The 18,173-nt window shown below is 45.5% G+C and overlaps 1 protein-coding gene across 1 annotated transcript in view; it reads left to right on the top strand.

Moving 5' to 3' along the window:
- The first annotated feature begins 5,578 nt into the window (after positions 1–5,578).
- The window catches only part of PIR (pirin), a 43,998-nt gene continuing 31,403 nt past the window's right edge, over positions 5,579–18,173 (top strand). Inside the window, exons 1-2 of the mRNA XM_056861950.1 lie at positions 5,579–5,691; positions 11,736–11,828. Of these exons, the coding sequence (XP_056717928.1) occupies positions 5,596–5,691; positions 11,736–11,828 (189 nt within the window). The 5' untranslated portion in view covers positions 5,579–5,595. The remainder of the gene's footprint in view (positions 5,692–11,735; positions 11,829–18,173) is intronic.

Here is an 18,173-nt window from a genome sequence, read left to right as displayed (position 1 = left end):
GTTGTACAAAGAGCCAATGAAGGTGTATAAACATTTGCAAAGCATGAAATCTCAGGATGCTTCCATCAAATATATGCCTGTTGATCGTCCAGCAAATCTCAAACAGGTACAAAATGTGTCATACAGGCAAAAACAGAGAAAACGCATCAGTAATGATGAAGTGTTTAGCACTGTTGAACTCTCTGTCCATCTTGATTCATTTATATTCAAGTTTATGATGCTGCCTGACCTCACTTTCTCATTTGGACATCCAGAGCTCATTAAAGAGGCATGTGCTCTTATTTCCTTATCAAGTGAGGATGATAGCTTGCCCCAGCTTGTCTCATATGATACAACCTTTAAACTTGGGGATTTCTATTTGTCTCCCATAGTGATGAGAAATATCACATTGAAAGGTGATCCAGTATTCCCTTTGGCTTTAAACAAGGACATTTTACTCCTTCCTTTCAACACTGATTTATACTCTACTGGACTTCACTGGGTACTGGGCATAATAATCTTCAACACAAGAGAAATTATCATTGTAGATTCGGCAAAAGATCTGGATCGATCACAGCGACATGGCAACATCTTGTTGTCAGTTGCTGCTGCATGCCATCAAATAGCAGGTGTTCCTTTTAGGCAAGTACAGTGGAATTTAATTTTGTGTGCGGACACAGCTCAGCAAAACAATCCTTATGACTGTGGAGTATACTCAACATTAAATGCCTATAGCATCATATCAGGAGAAGAATATGGTTACATATGCAGTGAACGTGTCTGAAACTGTAGGTTTGCACAGGAATTGTAAATGCAGACAGAATTCAAAACAAAAACTGGTTCAAGGATCCTACCGAAACTTACACCATCAACTTCCTTCCATGGCTACTGAAGTACACATACAAGAACAACCTCTGCTATGGTACCTTTTGTCATTAGCTAATAAAAATACCAGCCGATGGTCAACCTGCCCAGAGAAGTCCTGCCAGGGCACCTTCACACCAGAAGATTGCATGGTGTTCTGCTGCAGCTGCAGACGCTGGTACCACACAGCCTGCCTACCACCACCCACCATCAAACTGCCAACATATTTCATTTGCCAACAGTGTGTGCAGTTGTGATGATATCAAACAAGTTTTGTTAAATAGTTAAGAAGTTAAACAGTTGCACAGTTGAACAGTTAAAAGTTAAACATGCTCTGTGGCATAAGTATGAGCGGGTCACAGGCCACAAGAATCAATCAGGTTATGCTCCAGCTGCATGCCCATTTTACAAGGAACCACACTGCATCTTGAAAGGGAATGCCAGAGTTCGGCTAAAACGAGTTGCCTGAAGTTTGACATACAGTGAGTCACTGAGGAAACAACGGCAATCCAGGAGTGCGCTGATGGTTCAGAGGAACTTTTTCATGATGATCTCATCACCATCAACCAAGAGGGCATTAGATGTTCCACTTCCATAGAAGCAGGTAAGGGACAATTGTTTCCCCCCCCCCCCGATTGCCGATCAGAGTTGCAATGAATCGCTCCTACTTTCCCTGACCACTTACTAACTCTGTTCCCCCAATAGGTAACAGGGGCACTACGGTGAGTGGTGGGTCTACCAATCCATCTTCTGGCCAAGACCTTGACGAGACCATCATTATTCCCCAGTTGCAGCAAGGTTCGTTGGAGTGAAGAGGGGATAGGCATCTTTATTTGTTGCTCCCCTCAGTGCTCAGGTAAGGGACACCTGGAAGCATGGCTGGGATGTGGGTGTCTGGTTTTTTATGGGGGGGGGGTTACCATGGACTTTTGCCATTTGGAAGCATGCCTGGGATGAGGGTTTCTGGGTTTCTTAAGGGGGGAGATGTCATGCCACCCCCTTACCTTTCTTAGACCATGTGTTCTTTTTGTTCTAAAAAAAAAGGAGCATGGGTTTCCGCAGATGATTCCTTTGGGAGGCTTTGTTTAAAAGCATGAAGTGATATGTTCAAGGGAAGATGAGAAACATGACCCATGATGCATATTTTCTCTCAATTCCAGTGTTTGGAAAAAGTAGACCCACTGTCCCCGTCTCACTGCCTCTCACATGATGGCCTATGTTTGTTCTCCATGACAGGAGGTCATCCATCTTCGGGAGAGCAAGATGTCACAGGGGATCTTGATGGAGGCCACAAAGCATCAAAAAATGAGGAGCAGGGTGGTAAATACTTTTTCCATGAAAGCATGTTCTTAGTGAGAACAATATACAGCCAGTAATAAGCATCTTCAAGAATATGTGCCCAACACGGTGCTGGGGCATGCTGCTTGTGACATTTCTGCTTGATCTGCCTGTTGTTTCCCAGGTGTATGGTTCTCTGTTGATACATTAGGAAACACGACAGGGTGCCACCATCCATTATGTGCATGTGTTAGCACTCTCCTATGTACACTAGTTTTGGGAGGTGAGTGGACTTGGTAGAAGCTGCTCAGTGAGTGTCTGTGGGTGGGTGTGCAGGACAATCATCTCAATCTTTCACTGAGTATTTTGTTCCAGGGATGTGTCCTTTAATGGCTACAGTGTTCTCAGTTTGTGAAAGATGTCATAAAAAATACAGAAATACTCTTTTGTTTCTTGTTAGCACAGAGCAACAGGATGAACATGAGGTTACTGAGCTGTCTCTGGCATGACGTCTGGCCAATGCCAGAAACCAGAAAAGGCGACTTTCAGTGCCAACCAGCAGATGATATGCCACTGTGCCAGCAATGCAGACAGTATGAGCTATTGACATCATGAGATATTGAAGAGGATAGATGGCGTCAAGATGAGAAGGGAACATGCAAGATCATGATGGGGAAAAACAAGCTGTGAAGGAATACCTTTCAGGATGCCATGGACAGAAGCATGACTGTTATGCAGGTGGCTTTAAATGCATTTATATCCTTGTGTGAGATTCTGCTGTCCATGACAACAGAGGAGACATCAGGTAATGATGCCAGTGAGCCAGTAGATGCCCAGAGTAACTCAGGGGGAACTTCACTTGCTGCTGGCCATGACAGTGAAACCTGTCCTCCTGCACCTGCCCACGAAAAGCGATCATATGCGGGATCCAAAATGACTCAGCTACACCTGCAGTTTTAGTTGTGGTTTTCCATGTTAAGGTGCCCAATTCTTGCTGTTTAGTTGAACATTAAAAACAGTCATGTTCTATGTTCTGCTTCTAGGGGTCTTTTCTCATCTTCTATGAGGGTCATAGGTCAGTTCAATACATGGTTTTCACTACTAATGTAATGCAAGAGGAACACTCTCGTGTATGAATTTTTAAAATATACTATAAACAGTTACAACAAATTTTAATGATAAGAATGCATAAATACAAATTTATCTCACAACAACACAACTAAAGACCCTGCCCCTAAGCTCCATAGAAACAAGCAATCGAGGGAAACCTTAATTATCATTTATCCTCTTGACATTCCTTTACAGACAGTGATATTAATGATGTTAAAAAATTGAATGTTTGGAATCATAGGCTGTGATTAGTGTCGTCTGCTTTGAAAGTGACAGCAGAGTAAGTGATTCTGTCACGACTACCCCCAAACACTTGTGCTAGTCCTAGGGGCTTTCAATCCCCTTGGGGGGCTGTCATCCCCTCTTCAGAACACTTCTGGGGGTCCCAGGGGCTTTCAATCTCCTTGGGGGGGCTGTCATCCCCCCTTCAGAACACTTCTGGGGGTCCCAGGGGCTTTCAGTTCCCTTGGGGGGGCTGTCATCCCCACTTCAGAACACCTCTGGGGGTCCCAGGGGCTTTCAATCTCCTTGGGGGGGCTGTCATCCCCCCTTCAGAACACTTCTGGGGGTCCCAGGGGCTTTCAATCTCCTTGGGGGGGCTGTCATCCCCCCTTCAGAACACTTCTGGGGGTCCCAGGGGCTTTCAATCTCCTTGGGGGGGCTGTCATCCCCACTTCAGAACACCTCTGGGGGTCCCAGGGGCTTTCAGTCCCCTTTTTGTGCTGTAATGTATTTCAATGGAGTCAATGCAAGTCAACCGACATTCCCCGCTCCCATTATCTTCAATGGGCTGGGCAGCCTCTCCCATTGCTTCCCATGGGCTGTCTTGTCATTCGCTTTAGTACATCCCGTCTTGAAGGTGCTCCTGGACTCTGGCCCTTTTCTACTACTGCAGGCAGACTAACACGGCTACCCACTGTGAATTAAAGACAGATGGATTCACATCCTAGCTGTATCTGAAGAAGTGAGCTGTGGCTCATGAAAGCTCCTACCCTGCCAGGAAATATTCTTGCTAGTCTTTAAGGTGCTCCTGGACTCTTGCTCTTTTCTACTACTTCGAAGCGAGCTGTGGCTCCCGAAAGCTCACACCCTGCCAGGCAAATATGTTTGTTAGTCTTTAAGGTGCTCCTGGGCTCTTGACCTTTTCTACTACTGCAGACAGACTGACACGGCGACCCACGGTGAATTAAAGACAGATAGATTCACATCCTAGCTGTATCTGAAGAAGTGAGCTGTGGCTCACGAAAGCTCACACCCTGCCAGAAAATATTCTTGATAGCCTTTAAGGTGCTACTGGACTCTTGCCCTTTTCTACTACTGCAGGCAGACTAACACTTCGAAGGGAGCTGTGGCTCACGAAAGCTCACATCCTGCCAGAAAATATTTTGGTGAGTCTTGAAGGTGCTCCTGGACTCTCAGCCCTTTTCTACTCCTGCAGGCAGACTAACACTTCGAAGGGAGCTGTGGCTCGCGAAAGCTCACACCCTGCCAGGAAATATTTTGTACTACTGCAGACAGACTAACACGGCTACCCCGTGTGAATCAGCCCAGGAAAAGATGAGCGGCGTCTCCCGCCTAACCAATCAGCAAGCGAGCAGCGGCGGAAGGTGATGACTCAGCCTTTTGCTGAGTCATGCCGCGTCCGCCGGCGCTGGCAGGAGCGGAGTCGCGCCCCGCCTGTCCTTGCGCGATCCCGCCCTCTTTAAGCTGCGCCAGCGTGTTTATTATTATTATTATTATTATTATTATTATTATTATTTTGGTTTCTGGTTGTTGCAAACCTCCTTCAAGAGTCTCCCCCCCCCGTCCTCCTAAATCCACGTGCGCGGAAGTCAGTCCCCCCGCACACCCGTGTTCCCTTCCCCACCCTCGTTTCTTCACGCTTGATCCAACTTGCTCAAAGCCCCGGGCCGGCCTTTTGCTGAGTCACGCTGCGTCTCTTGCTTGCCTGCGATCCGTGGTGGAGACGGGAGCTTTTGCTGAGTCACGCTGCGTCTGTTCTCTTTCCCCGAGCCGTGACGCAGCACTCCTGGGGGTTGGCTCAGGGTGGAGACGGGAGCTTTTGCTGAGTCACGCTGCCGTGACGCAGCACTCTTGGGGGTTTCTGCTCGGTTGGAGGGCAGGGATCCCCGGTGGGGGCGGGAGCTGGAGAGGAGTGCTCGGGGGCCGCGCGTTTGGCAGAGGGGAAGCCCGAGGGCGAGGACGCCAAACCGGTTTCTGCTCTGCCCGTTTGCATAACAGGGGTGTCGTCGAGGTCTCGGTGCCCGCCCCTGCTCGTTTGGCTTTTCGGGCCGCTGTAGTTCCCCCTCCCAGGCTGCGAGAGGTTATTGAAGGCTCCAGGCTTGGCTTTCCCCCCCAGGAAGCATGGCTGCAGCGAGGAGAGTGGTCCAAACCGTGCTCAGCAAGGAGCAGGCAGAAGGGGTCGGGGCTCGAGTGCGCAGAAGTATTGGGAGGCCCGAGGTAAGGTGGAAATGGCTGATCTGATCTTTGGTGCATCTCTTCTGATCTTTGCTCTGATCTGCCAAATCTGATCTTTGGTGCATCTCTTCTGATCTTTGATCTGATCTTTGGTGCATCTCTTCTGATCTTTGCTCTGATCTGCCAGATCTGATCTTGGGTGCATCTCTTCTGATCTTTGCTCTGATCTGCCAGATCTGATCTTGGGTGCATCTCTTCTGATCTTTGCTCTGATCTGCCAGATCTGATCTTGGGTGCATCTCTTCTGATCTTTGCTCTGATCTGCCAGATCTGATCTTGGGTGCATCTCTTCTGATCTTTGCTCTGATCTGCCAGATCTGATCTTGGGTGCATCTCTTCTGATCTTTGCTCTGATCTGCCAGATCTGATCTTGGGTGCATCTCTTCTGATCTTTGCTCTGATCTGCCAGATCTGATCTTGGGTGCATCTCTTCTGATCTTTGCTCTGATCTGCCAGATCTGATCTTTGGTGCATCTCTTCTGATCTTTGCTCTGATCTGCCAGATCTGATCTTTGGTGCATCTCTTCTGATCTTTGCTCTGATCTGCCAGATCTGATCTTTGGTGCATCTCTTCTGATCTTTGCTCTGATCTGCCAGATCTGATCTTTGGTGCATCTCTTCTGATCTTTGCTCTGATCTGCCAGATCTGATCTTTGGTGCATCTCTTCTGATCTTTGCTCTGATCTGCCAGATCTGATCTTTGGTGCATCTCTTCTGATCTTTGCTCTGATCTGCCAGATCTGATCTTGGGTGCATCTCTTCTGATCTTTGCTCTGATCTGCCAGATCTGATCTTTGGTGCATCTCTTCTGATCTTTGCTCTGATCTGCCAGATCTGATCTTTGGTGCATCTCTTCTGATCTTTGCTCTGATCTGCCAGATCTGATCTTTGGTGCATCTCTTCTGATCTTTGCTCTGATCTGCCAGATCTGATCTTTGGTGCATCTCTTCTGATCTTTGCTCTGATCTGCCAGATCTGATCTTTGGTGCATCTCTTCTGATCTTTGCTCTGATCTGCCAGATCTGATCTTTGGTGCATCTCTTCTGATCTTTGATCTGATCTGCCAGATCTGATCTTTGGTGCATCGCTTCTGTCTGGAATGCTTGGGGGCGGCTCTGAAGCAAATCCCATCCCGGCTACTCTGATGTATACCGGCAGCTGTAAGGAAGATTTCCACATGCAGTGATGTAGGCTTTCTGGAAAAGGCTGACAAATTTCCAAAAGGCTTCCCATAGAACCCGCTGGTGCGCTGAGTTGATCGGCATCTTGTGTTTGGCTTATACTTAGCATACAAAATTAAAACCATACGCTGAGCCATTCTTGTCTGTAGAAATCACAGGAGATGTTTTCCCTAATAACTAAAAGTAATTGACTTGAAATACTTGGTTGGGTAGAAACATATAAACAATATGCAGTGTGCTTTGGTGGTCATAACAAGTTCAAAGCTGTAGATGTTTTAAGGTGTGATAATAGCACATTTCATAGTTACACAGTTTGCAGTTGTCTGTAATTGTCTACCAATCACAGATACTTGTTTGGGCGTGCTAAAATTAAAGTTAACAGTCTTCGTAATTTTCTCTTTAAAAGTAATTTTAGCATGCCCGAACAAATGTCTGTGATTGGTAGACAACCCATTAGACTTTAAATACTAATCACACCAGGAAGCTGAAAGTTAATCTACTCATTGTGTTACTTTAACCCAGGGGTGGGGAACCTTTTTTCCACCAAGGGCCATTTGGATATTTATAACATCATTCGCGGGCCATAAAAATTATCAACTTAAAAATTAGCCGACCAAGCCCCAAGCAGGCAGCTGCCCCAGATGACCCCGCCCCCATGCTGGTAAGCAGGCAGGCATCCAACCAGTGGCGCACTCGCCCACCTGGTGGCACAGGATGGTCTGTTGCACCAGCTGGGCATAGCCGTCCAGCCGCACACCGGAGTTGCTCCCCGGGGCCAGATTCTACATCCGGCTCCTGCTTCCTCCGCCTGCAGGGATGAAATGAGGACACACTGGCTAAGAACTCACCCCCCCCCATTCTGGCCCTGCCCCCTTTAACCCCTCCATTGTCACCACTTCTGCACCCAGCCCTCTTGGAGTACAGCGGGAATACATTTCTCCACGGCCCAGGTGGGAAAGGGTTAACACCGTTTTTTGGGCGGTCCTAGCAGCTCCATAGCTAACGACTCTTCTGCAAGGGGGAAAACAAACTCACATCCACCTTGAATAGAGGCTATTCCTGTCCGCGGGAGGGGGCGGATCGCCAGTCTTAGATCCTTCTGAGCAAGAGATCTGCCAGGACCCATGAAGGGCCAGACCAAGTGATTTCGCAGGCCTTAAATGCCCCCCGGGCCTGACATTCCCCACCCCTGCTTTAACCCCTATATCATAGCATCAGACTAGGGCCTAGGAAACCCAGGTTCAAATCCCCACTCGGCCATGAAAGTTTGCTGGGTTACTTTGGGCCAGTCACACCCACTCAACTTAACCTACCTCATAAGGTTGTTGTTATGAGGATAAAATGGATGAGAAGAAAATGACGTAAGTCGCCTTGGGTCCCCATTGGGGAGAAAGGTGGGGTATAAATAAATAAAAATAAATACTAATTTATTTTGTAGAGCAATGAATCTTTAAAAATACAAAACTTTGGAAAAAAATATAGTAGGGGAAATATTAACATTATGTTGTTTACAGAAAACATTATGCCTCACATCTCCGGCCAAAGGCCAATTATCTGTATTTCAGTGCCTCACTATACATCAAGCCAGGGGTTAACAGTTTTAATATGAGTTAATAAGAGTTGGGTGTATTAAGATGTGTTAGATTGACTAAGGTCCATCCCAGTCTAGCGTTGCCCATGATTAACAGCAGCTGTCCTATCTGAATTCCTTTACCTGGACTCACTTGGGGTTGAATGGGATGCTTGGCATTCATAGGATGAGCTATATCCCTTTGCAGCCCACAGATGGATGCTGGTGGAAGAACAGAAGGTGGGAAAATGTGGAAGCCAGCATACAGTTAAAATGCATACAGTTGCTACAATGGCCCAAAGCCATTTATGCATGGGAAATTTTGCCTTAGATTTGCCGCTCTCTAGATGCACATTTTCCTCACCCGAATTCTCAAAACTCTGCATAGGGGCTTATTGTTGAGTTTTGAGAATTTGGATGGCGAAAATGTGCATCTAGAGAGCGGCAAATCCAAGGCAAAACTTCCCATGCATAAATGGCATTGGAAAGGGTGAAATATGCTGGAAGGTCTGGGAGTAACCTGTGCTTATCTCATGGCACTCAGGTATTCTCTTCTTAGCCACGCATCTGTGAAGGATTGCGTCTTCGTAGGATTTCAGAAGTTTGAGGACTAATCTTTCCGGTTATGCAGGGCAAACATGGTCTGTCTAAGAGAGCTATAGCTACACTGGAGAGTACACCAACATAATTAGTTTCCTAAAAGCATTCTGGGGAAAAAATGTAGTAGAAAGGCGATAATAAGTTATATTTCATTTTGAGCAATTTCTAGCCTACTTTTCTTTTTAAAGGAGCAAGGGTAGGTTATGCAATCAGTTAAAATCCATAAATAATAGTGATCTATTATCAAGCATTTGGTTTTTTATCCCACACTTCCCACAAAGTCTGGCTTTGTTATCAGTGAATAACACTGATATACAACTCCAGAGATGATAAGCAAAATGAAAAAAGGAGGCACGGATTTATGCTGGAAATGTGGAAAGGAAAAAGGCACTTTTATGCACGCCTGGTAGATATGTAAAAAAATAAAAAAAAATGGAAAAAGGTTATAAGAGAAACTAATAATTTGATTAATATGAGAGTAAAAAGAAATCCTGCATTTTGTTTATTGGGGATTCCCCAAGAAAAAAATAGATAGAAATGATACGGTCATTTGTCAATATAGTTTTGCTGCTGCAAGAATTGTAATAGCCAAAGTCTGGAAGCAAGTAAATGAACCTTCAGTTAGGGACTGGAGAGAAAAATTATGGATGTATATTAGGATGGCCAAATTAACAGAATTCCTACATGGAAAAGATATGGAAGAATTTAAAATAACATGGGCGAAGGCCGTCACATATTGGGATAAACTGGCAAAAATGGATTTTACTAAATTAGTTAGTGAGTTATAGAAACAGGTTTTGTATATTCTTTATATTATTGTTAATTATGATATCTTTAAAACTGTTTAGACACTTCCTCGGAAGTCCAGTGATGGGTCACTTTTTATAGTGGGTAGAGGGGCAAAGGGGTTCTTTGAACTTTGTTTTTTTTTATTTAGATTGTATTAATGTAGATTATTTCATTGATACTCTTTTGTATTTTCTTTTATATTTTCTTTTATTATTGTTTTATTGTTTGTTTTATTTTATGTTATATATATATATATATATATATATATATATATATATATATATATATATATATATATATATAAAAAAATAATAATACGGAAAACACCAAACTTGAAACAGCAGTGCAGTTTTAAACTGCAGTGGTGGAAGGTCAGATATTCTTACGAATTCTTGCTTAAAGAGCACTTCTCTGCAGAGCTTTCCAAAAACGAGCAGAGTTACCCCATTGAGTCCAGCAACTCAGTCAGCGCCCATCAGTTAAACCATCTGCGGCCCTCACTTTAGCTGGGTGAGGAAGTCACCAGTCAACACATGGCGATACAATGGCAGCATAATGCAACACCATCCAAACTTTCCTATACACTAAATATTCATAGCATCTCTTACAGCATATCTAAAGCCGAAGCCCAGTGGTTAAGACGGCAGCAACCCATGCCTGCAGCCATGAGTTTCAGGCTCTCTCTCCCTGGGCAGTCCTTATGGAACAGAAAAGGGGCCCTGACACCCCACATAAGGAGGGACTGCTTTTCCAGTCACAACAGGCACCCAGCTCCATAGCTCATGAGGTGTTTTTCCTGACACCGGTCCTTCAATGGAGAATAAAACACGAGTGTTTGAGTAGCTGGATTGCAGGTCTTGGCGTTCACCAGCCAAGGTGCTTATTCACTGCCCCCTCCCATCACTTGCACTGTTGTGAGATGGGAGCTTGCCTGCTTGGGGATGGGGTATTCCAGTAGTGCCCTTAACTACAAAGTTTTTCTATATCATTTTTTTCTATATCATCATTTTTTTCTATATCAAGTTTTTCTATATCATTTGTGTGTACACTGATGCTCTCCGTTGAGCGAGGGAGCGTATCCAGCCACAAGACTGTTTTTCCCCATTGCGGGGAAGGTGGGAAGCACTCTAGCCATGGGTGTTTGGATGTTCTGCACATCCATCTCTGGGTGTGTTTTTTTGGGGGGAGTTTTATTGGGGAGATAAAGTGCCGCAGTCCTATTTTTAAGTTATAACACACTCACACGCTGTTTTTTTTTTTCTTTCCTAGTATTTTGTTCGTGAAATCCCAGTGCTGGGAACAAAGTAAAGGTTCCTGCTGGCAAGATAACTGTAAGGGGTTTCAGTAAGAAAACTTGTCACCATCTGCCCTTCCTGGATTTGTTTTTATTGTTGGCCGCTCATGTTGGCTGCCCTTACTACGTAATGTGCCTAATCAATGTTATCCTTCAATGCAAGCCATGAGGAGCTGTCCCCTGGCAGGTCCTTAAATGTATGGGGGCAGTGTCATGTTTGGCTACAGAGCTGGACTAGCCTCCACTGTGAAGGTGAGAGGGAACTTGTCTGGCGGTCTTCCTTTAATTCTTTGGGGGTATTTTGACTCAGGCCACACCTTTTGCAAATGTAGCATTCCAGCTCGGATCCGTTCCTCCTCTGCCACCCTCTGCTCGCTTTTTTGCCCTTTGTGACCATGTGGCATGAATCTTCCTTGCCAGTGTATCTTTTTTTTTCTTCCAGTGGGCATTTAGGGATGATCTTGTTACTGAATGGGCATAGCTCGAGGACAGAATTGCGCTACTGACGTATGTTCACTGTTCTCACCTGTGTCTTTCCTCCTAGCATCAATATTTCAGAAAAAATTATAAAGTTCTGTTCTTTAATTTTCAGTTAAAAAATCTGGATCCATTTCTGCTGTTTGATGAGTTCAAAGGAGGCAAGCCGGCTGGCTTTCCTGACCATCCTCACCGAGGTTTTGAAACTGTAAGTAATCCCTGCTTTCACTAGACGTAGTGCAATCCTAGTCACTCTTATGCAACTATTCATATTGGAGACAGGTTGAAAAACAGTTCTGGCTGGTCTCCCCTTCTCCTTCATTTCTGACTCGGCATGGATTCTAGTGTGTATGTGTTTATTTTCTTTAAATAGGTGTTTATGGATAATGGTTGCTTTTTTACTATTTGCTGGTTTGTAAACCACGTCCAACAGTAATGTATGCTTGTCACGTACATTTCCTGAATATGTCACTGGTTCTGTAAATAGCAGCTGATCTCTGTAGAAATGAGCGTAGGAAGCACGGAGCCCTGGTGTCGCCTTCCTGTTTCTTCTATAGACCATTCAAGCAGCCAGTCTGGTGTTGTTTGTAGATAGAGCGGCACACTTAGGACCCTGAGTGACCTGGGTTTGAATTCCTGCTCATACTGTGGAAGCTCACTGGGTGACCCTGGGTCCTTTACAAACTCTCAGACTGGCCTACCTCACAGGGCTGTTGTGAGAAAATGGAGGAGGGGACAACAGTGTTGTAAAAGCTTTTTTGAGTCCAACTGGGGAGAAAAGCAGGATATAAATAAATGTAGATACATACACATGTCTTAATTTTTTGGACTGCAAAAAACAAAAACAAATCAGTAGGTTATAGATCAGTGGTTCCCAACCTTTTTTTGACCAGGGACCACTAGGGCTTTTTTGTTCGGTGCAGAGACCCCAAGGTTCAAAATAAAAATTCCAAGAATTTGAAAATAAACTTTAATCACAACTGTTAGTTAAAACATTAAACTTAGAATAATATTTGAATATATTTTTTATAATAGAGAACTTTTAATTGAAAATATTAATTTATTATGGGTTTATAACTTTGTTTTGCGGACCTTAATTTAGTTCTCGCGGACCCCTGGGGGTCCATGGACCCCTGGTTGGGAACCAGTGTTATAGATCAAATCAAGCCTGAACTGACCCTAGAATCATAGAATCATAGAGTTGGAAGGGACCACCAGGGTCATGTAGTCCAGCCCCCTGCACAATGCAGGAAATTAACAACTACCTCCCCCCACATCCCCAGTGACCCCAACCCTCACCCCGCCATGCAGGATCCCACAATCAAAGCACTCCCGACAGATGGCCATCTAGCCTCTGCTTAAAGACCTCCAAAGACGGGGCTAAATTGACTAAACTGAGGCTATTGTACTTTGGTCACATTATGAGAAGACAAGAGTCACTGGAAAAGACCATCATGCTAGGAAAAGTTGAAGGCAGCAGGAAAAGAGGAAGACCCAACAAGAGATGGATGGACTCAATAAAGGAAGCCACAGCCCTCCGTTTGCAAGACCTGAGCAAGGCTTTTAGGGATAGGAGGTTTTGGAGGACATTGATTCATAGCATTGCCATGAGTCGGAAGCGATTTGACGGCACTTAACAAACACACACACACACACACACGTCTGCCCTTCCTTAATTCCTTATTTATGTTCTTCATATTATGTCCATTTTTATATTTCTTTAGCTGTCCTTGTGTGGGAATTCTGGGCTTTGAATCATCCAGGGTGGCTTCAGTCATACTCATGTACTTCAGTTTCCCTCACATCTGTATTACCACTGACCTAGTTCTCACTGGGGTTTGGAAATCTGTGCCTGGACCTTTACGGATTTGAGCTGCAAGCCAGGCCTCTCATGACTGAATGCTCCTCTCTTAAAAAATAAAATGACCCCTTGCTGACAACCTGGGGGAAGTCTTCTCCCTGATGTGCTCGTTCTCTATTTGCAGGGAATTTAGTTTCTTTGGAGGAGCGTTCAGTCGTACACGCGTCTGTAATGGTGTAGGCCTGTTACCAGTTTACCACTTCAGCCATAGTCGCCCAATTTTCTTCCCATATTTTTACTGTGGGTGGGAAACGAAAGGAGAGAGACAAAGTCTCAGATACTCAGCACGGTCCAGCGGTGCGTTCTTCATATCAACACTGTGGGAAGTGTTTGTACATTTGGGGGAATTAGGACTGAGAAAAAGGAAGTCACGGAAAATATTAGTGGGAGCAGTTTCCGAGCACAGGGAGAGGAAGAAGTCAAGAGCCTTTTGGGGACAGAGTGCAGACAGGAGTTATTTGTGCTAATAGTTTGTGTGTATGTGTTAAGAAACATATCAGTTTTGACCTAATTTGAAGGAGTGAACCTTTAGCAGGACATTAATAATGTAAGAACGAACAATAAGTTCGCAGGTTTTCCCCTGAATCTATGAAATATCATTTGAACGTTTATTCTGAAAGTTGTTTCTCATTCCCTAACACTTGTCGTCATCATCTTCTTTTTTTGCTGTCAAGTCACATCTGACTAATGGCAGACCCCTGGTGGGGTTTTCAAGGCAAGAGGCGTTCAGAGATGGTTTGCCATTGCCTGCCTCTGCCTCACAACCCTGGAGGTTCCTTGGAGGTTCCCAGTCCAAATACTTGCCAGGATCAACCCTGCTTAGCTTCTGAGATCTGACAAGATCAGGCTAGCCTGTCCCTTAAATCCTTTGACAGATCCCAAATGTCCTCACACAATCAACCCAGTATTCCAACCCCCCAATCTTTCTGGAATAGTAAGTAATACTGCTTCAAGCACTCTTGTAAATTCAGGGATGTGTAGAGTGAGAAGCCAGTCTTTATATATTGCCGTTAATTTTCATTGCTTGGGCAGATTATATAAGTAACATATAGAAAGAATGATCACTATCTATGTCTAATTGATGTGTCAACAAGTCTAATGATTATAAATGAAATGCCCATCTTTTGGGCATGGGGGTATGGGGGGCTAGTTTGGAATTTCCTGCATTGTGCAGGGGGTTGGACTAGATGACCCTTGTGGTACCTTCCAACTCTATGATTCTAAATTAAAAATACATTATAATAAATCCAACTGAAATCTCATCTTTCACTTTCTCATTGTTAACCTCGACATACGTGAGCCTCGACATACTTATAAAACGATTTTCATATCTCATAATGCTGCTCACAAGACGTATCTTTTTTGCTCAAAAGACGTATTTATCATATCGGTCATTTTTGCCATAGTGGCGCATTCCATTAATTTGTTTGGGCTGTTCCATCAATTTGTCCTACCATTCTTCTATATCTGGAATGAGTGGTTGTTTCTATTTCCTCGCTAAAATCACCCTCGCAGCGGTAGTGCCATATTTGAATTTTTCTTTAGATCGTTATGGGAAGTTCTGCAGGTGTGATGCCTAACAGCGTATTTTTGGCATCAAAAGGAAATTTCTGCTGATACATCTTTTGGAGTTCTTGATGAGCCAGATCGCCCTCACTCTTGATGAGTGTTTCTCCAATATGTCTGTAATTTTGGACAGGTCCACCATACATGATAAAAAGAACCGTCTGATGCATCACATTTCCAACAGGCTGCTTGGCTGGTCTTATTTGTCTTTTTTTTTTTTATCATATTGGGAGGGAGAAACATGTAGAACATTTTAAACCAGTTTTTCCAACCTTCTTGACGGAGTGAGCAGCCAGTCTTGAGGGGAGAATGAGTCCCATTTGAAGAGTTGTTTGGCTGGTTCACATTTGCTAACAAATGTTGGGGTGCTTCCTTTGCATGCCAGCAGATGGTGGTATTCAGCAGCAGCTGGGAGAAGTCGGTCTTGACCTGGAGCATTACAACTCTTTAGGAAAAGGGTCTTGAGTGGGCGAGGGAATGACGCGGTATCAGCCTATAACCAACAATATTCCCCATTATTTCCACACTCTGGACATCCCACCCCTCCGCAGAGCCTTCTCTCTCGCTCGGGTTAATGCCTTTCCTTCAAGGATGCTATATCGAAGGTATCAACAAATACCGATCCAGGAAAGGACTTGTCCCTGTGATACCTATTCCCTGGACTCAATTGATCATATTCTGTTGGTCTGCCCTCTATATGAAACACCCCGTGGGAAATGGTTAAAAAATTGGCTTCTTTCCAAATATCACCTATCTACCCAAGCAAAATGTCAATCTTTATTAAATGACTCCGATCCAGAGGTTACTGCAGATGTTGCCAATTTTCTAGTGGATGTGATGAAAGTTCAAAAAGCCCAAAGTTTGTAATTTGTACTTTTGGAATTTACTGGCCTATGTTTGTATCTTAATGACTGCATATTTTATGTACCTTCTGTAACAATTGTAATATTACGTATGCCATTAAAGGTTTTTCATTCATTCATTCATTCATTCATTCATTCATTCATTCATTCTTATATTTATTTTATTTTATTTATTACATTTCTACCCCGCTCTCCCCAACCCGAAGAGCGGCTTACACAGTCTAAAAACACAATAAAACAATAACCCATTAAAATAGTTTAAAATACAATTTAAAATAGCCCAATGATGCCCCTCAATGGGGCCAAAACTCCAGAGACAGAAATTTGTAATAAAATTAATCTAACCGCACCCTAAGGTGGTATAGAAGGGGTGGTGCTCAGCAGCGGGGAAAGGGGGGGAAAGGACTAGGGAGGCCAGTAATTATAATGAGAACCGTCGCTGGCCTCAACCATAAGCCCGGCGGAATAGCTCCGTCTTGCAGACCTTGCAGAACTCCTGAAGGTCCCGCAGGGCCCTGGTCTCACTAGGGAGGCTGTTCCACCAGGCAGGGGCCAGGGGCAAAAAGCCCTGGCCCTGGTCGAGGCCAGCCGAATACTCCTTGGGCCAGGGATCACCAGCAAGTTGGTATTACATGAACGTAAGCTGCTCTGGGGAACATACCAGGAGAGGCGGTCCCATAGATACGAGGGTTTCAGTGGGTAATGATGGTTTATGACGCTTTCAGTGGGTAATGATGCAGCAGCTCAGCTCACTGTAATATATTCAAGCCCATATGAATAAATACATTCTCATGAAGTGTGCACAGCAGTATTTTTTTGTACCATCAAGTCAGAGCTGACTTTTGGCGATCCCCCCCTAGGGTTTTCTAGGCAAGAGACGTTCAGAGGTTGTTTGCCATTGCCTGCCTCTGCGTCACAGCTCTGGTGTTCCTTGGAGGTTGCCCATCCAAACAGCTTCTGAGATCTGGCGAGATCAGGCAAGCCTTGGGCTATCCAGGTCAGGAGTATAGCCTTTAAAAAAAAACAAAAAACCAAGTTGTAATCCTAAACACAGGGGGCAGAGCAATCCTGAGGGGTGCTTATGTCACCATGGCTGGCCACAGCATAACTGCAGCGTTGCTAGTCCACTCCCTGTAGGGCTTAGTTATGTGGTGGCTGGCAGGAACACCATGGATTTTCTAGGATTTCTATGCCCACAGAAACAGCACCTGAGAGGTCCTCCTTGGCATCTACTCCATGGGAGTCCGCTCCTGCAAGGGAATGAGTCCAGGGACTGTGGGGTTACCGGCTACACTTAGCATGGTGGGGCTGCACACATACACACACACCCTCGCACCTTGTCCGAAGGGGAGCCTGGCAATTGCCTCAGCTGCCAGTCCACTGCTGAGCTGACAGCTTGGGTCCCTTCCCCAGCAGCTGTTCTGGCCCAGTCCCCACGCATCGCACACTCTTGAGTGTGGGGGCAATAGTGGGGGTCTGGGGCTTCTGCCAGCTGCCGGGCTCGCGAGTGGGAGGCGTGGTGGCCAGGGCAGCTCCGGACAGTGAGCAAAGGGGAAGGAGGTTTGGGGAAACGGTTTGCTGCCTACCTCTCAGTGTGCAGTCACCCCCTTTGGGTCCTGGCTGAGGAGCTGGGATACCTGGTAGGGTTTAGAGCTGGGAGAGGACAGCCACAAAGTGGACTTTGCTCTTCCTGCAGGGTATTTTTACAGTGTGATCACCCAGTAATGCTATGGGCCCTCTCTGTGCTTTCCCCACCCCTGGGGTGCCTCGCTGCTCGCTCTAAGCTGGCACGACAGAGAGCTGTCAGACAGAATCCCATGCTACATGTCCTTCCTCATGAATTGTGGGGTGGCCGTGTTTGGGCCTGGGAGGGGGCTTGGCTGCCTCAGGGGAAGGACGATCGGTCGCGCCCTTAGTCAGCATCCTGAGCTGCTTGGGCCCTCTTGGGCATGGCCATGGCTGGCAGGGAGGGCGCTTGATTTTGCACTTTAGCGGCTGCCCATGGGCTGCGCCACCATTTTCCTTGGTGTCATTTTGTGCCTCTTAGGAGGTGTTCCAGGGCTGAAAGGACTCAGAGAGCCCACCAACTCCAGCCACACCCCTTGAATTGCCTGCTGCCCTGCTGGTGCAGAGCCCTGCATCTGGGTTACACCAGTAAGCAGCCCCTGCCAAGCTGCGGCAATGCCCGAAAGTGGTGCAGTGGTGCTGGGGGCCTGTGCTGGCAAAACGACCTTGCGCTGGTGTATCTCCAAGATACGCTGGC

This window comes from Euleptes europaea, chromosome 16, assembly GCF_029931775.1.
Source record: "Euleptes europaea isolate rEulEur1 chromosome 16, rEulEur1.hap1, whole genome shotgun sequence".
Lineage (NCBI taxonomy): Eukaryota > Metazoa > Chordata > Lepidosauria > Squamata > Sphaerodactylidae > Euleptes > Euleptes europaea.
The sequence above is the reverse complement of the archived record's forward strand: the minus strand, read 5'-3'. Positions and strand labels throughout refer to the sequence as shown.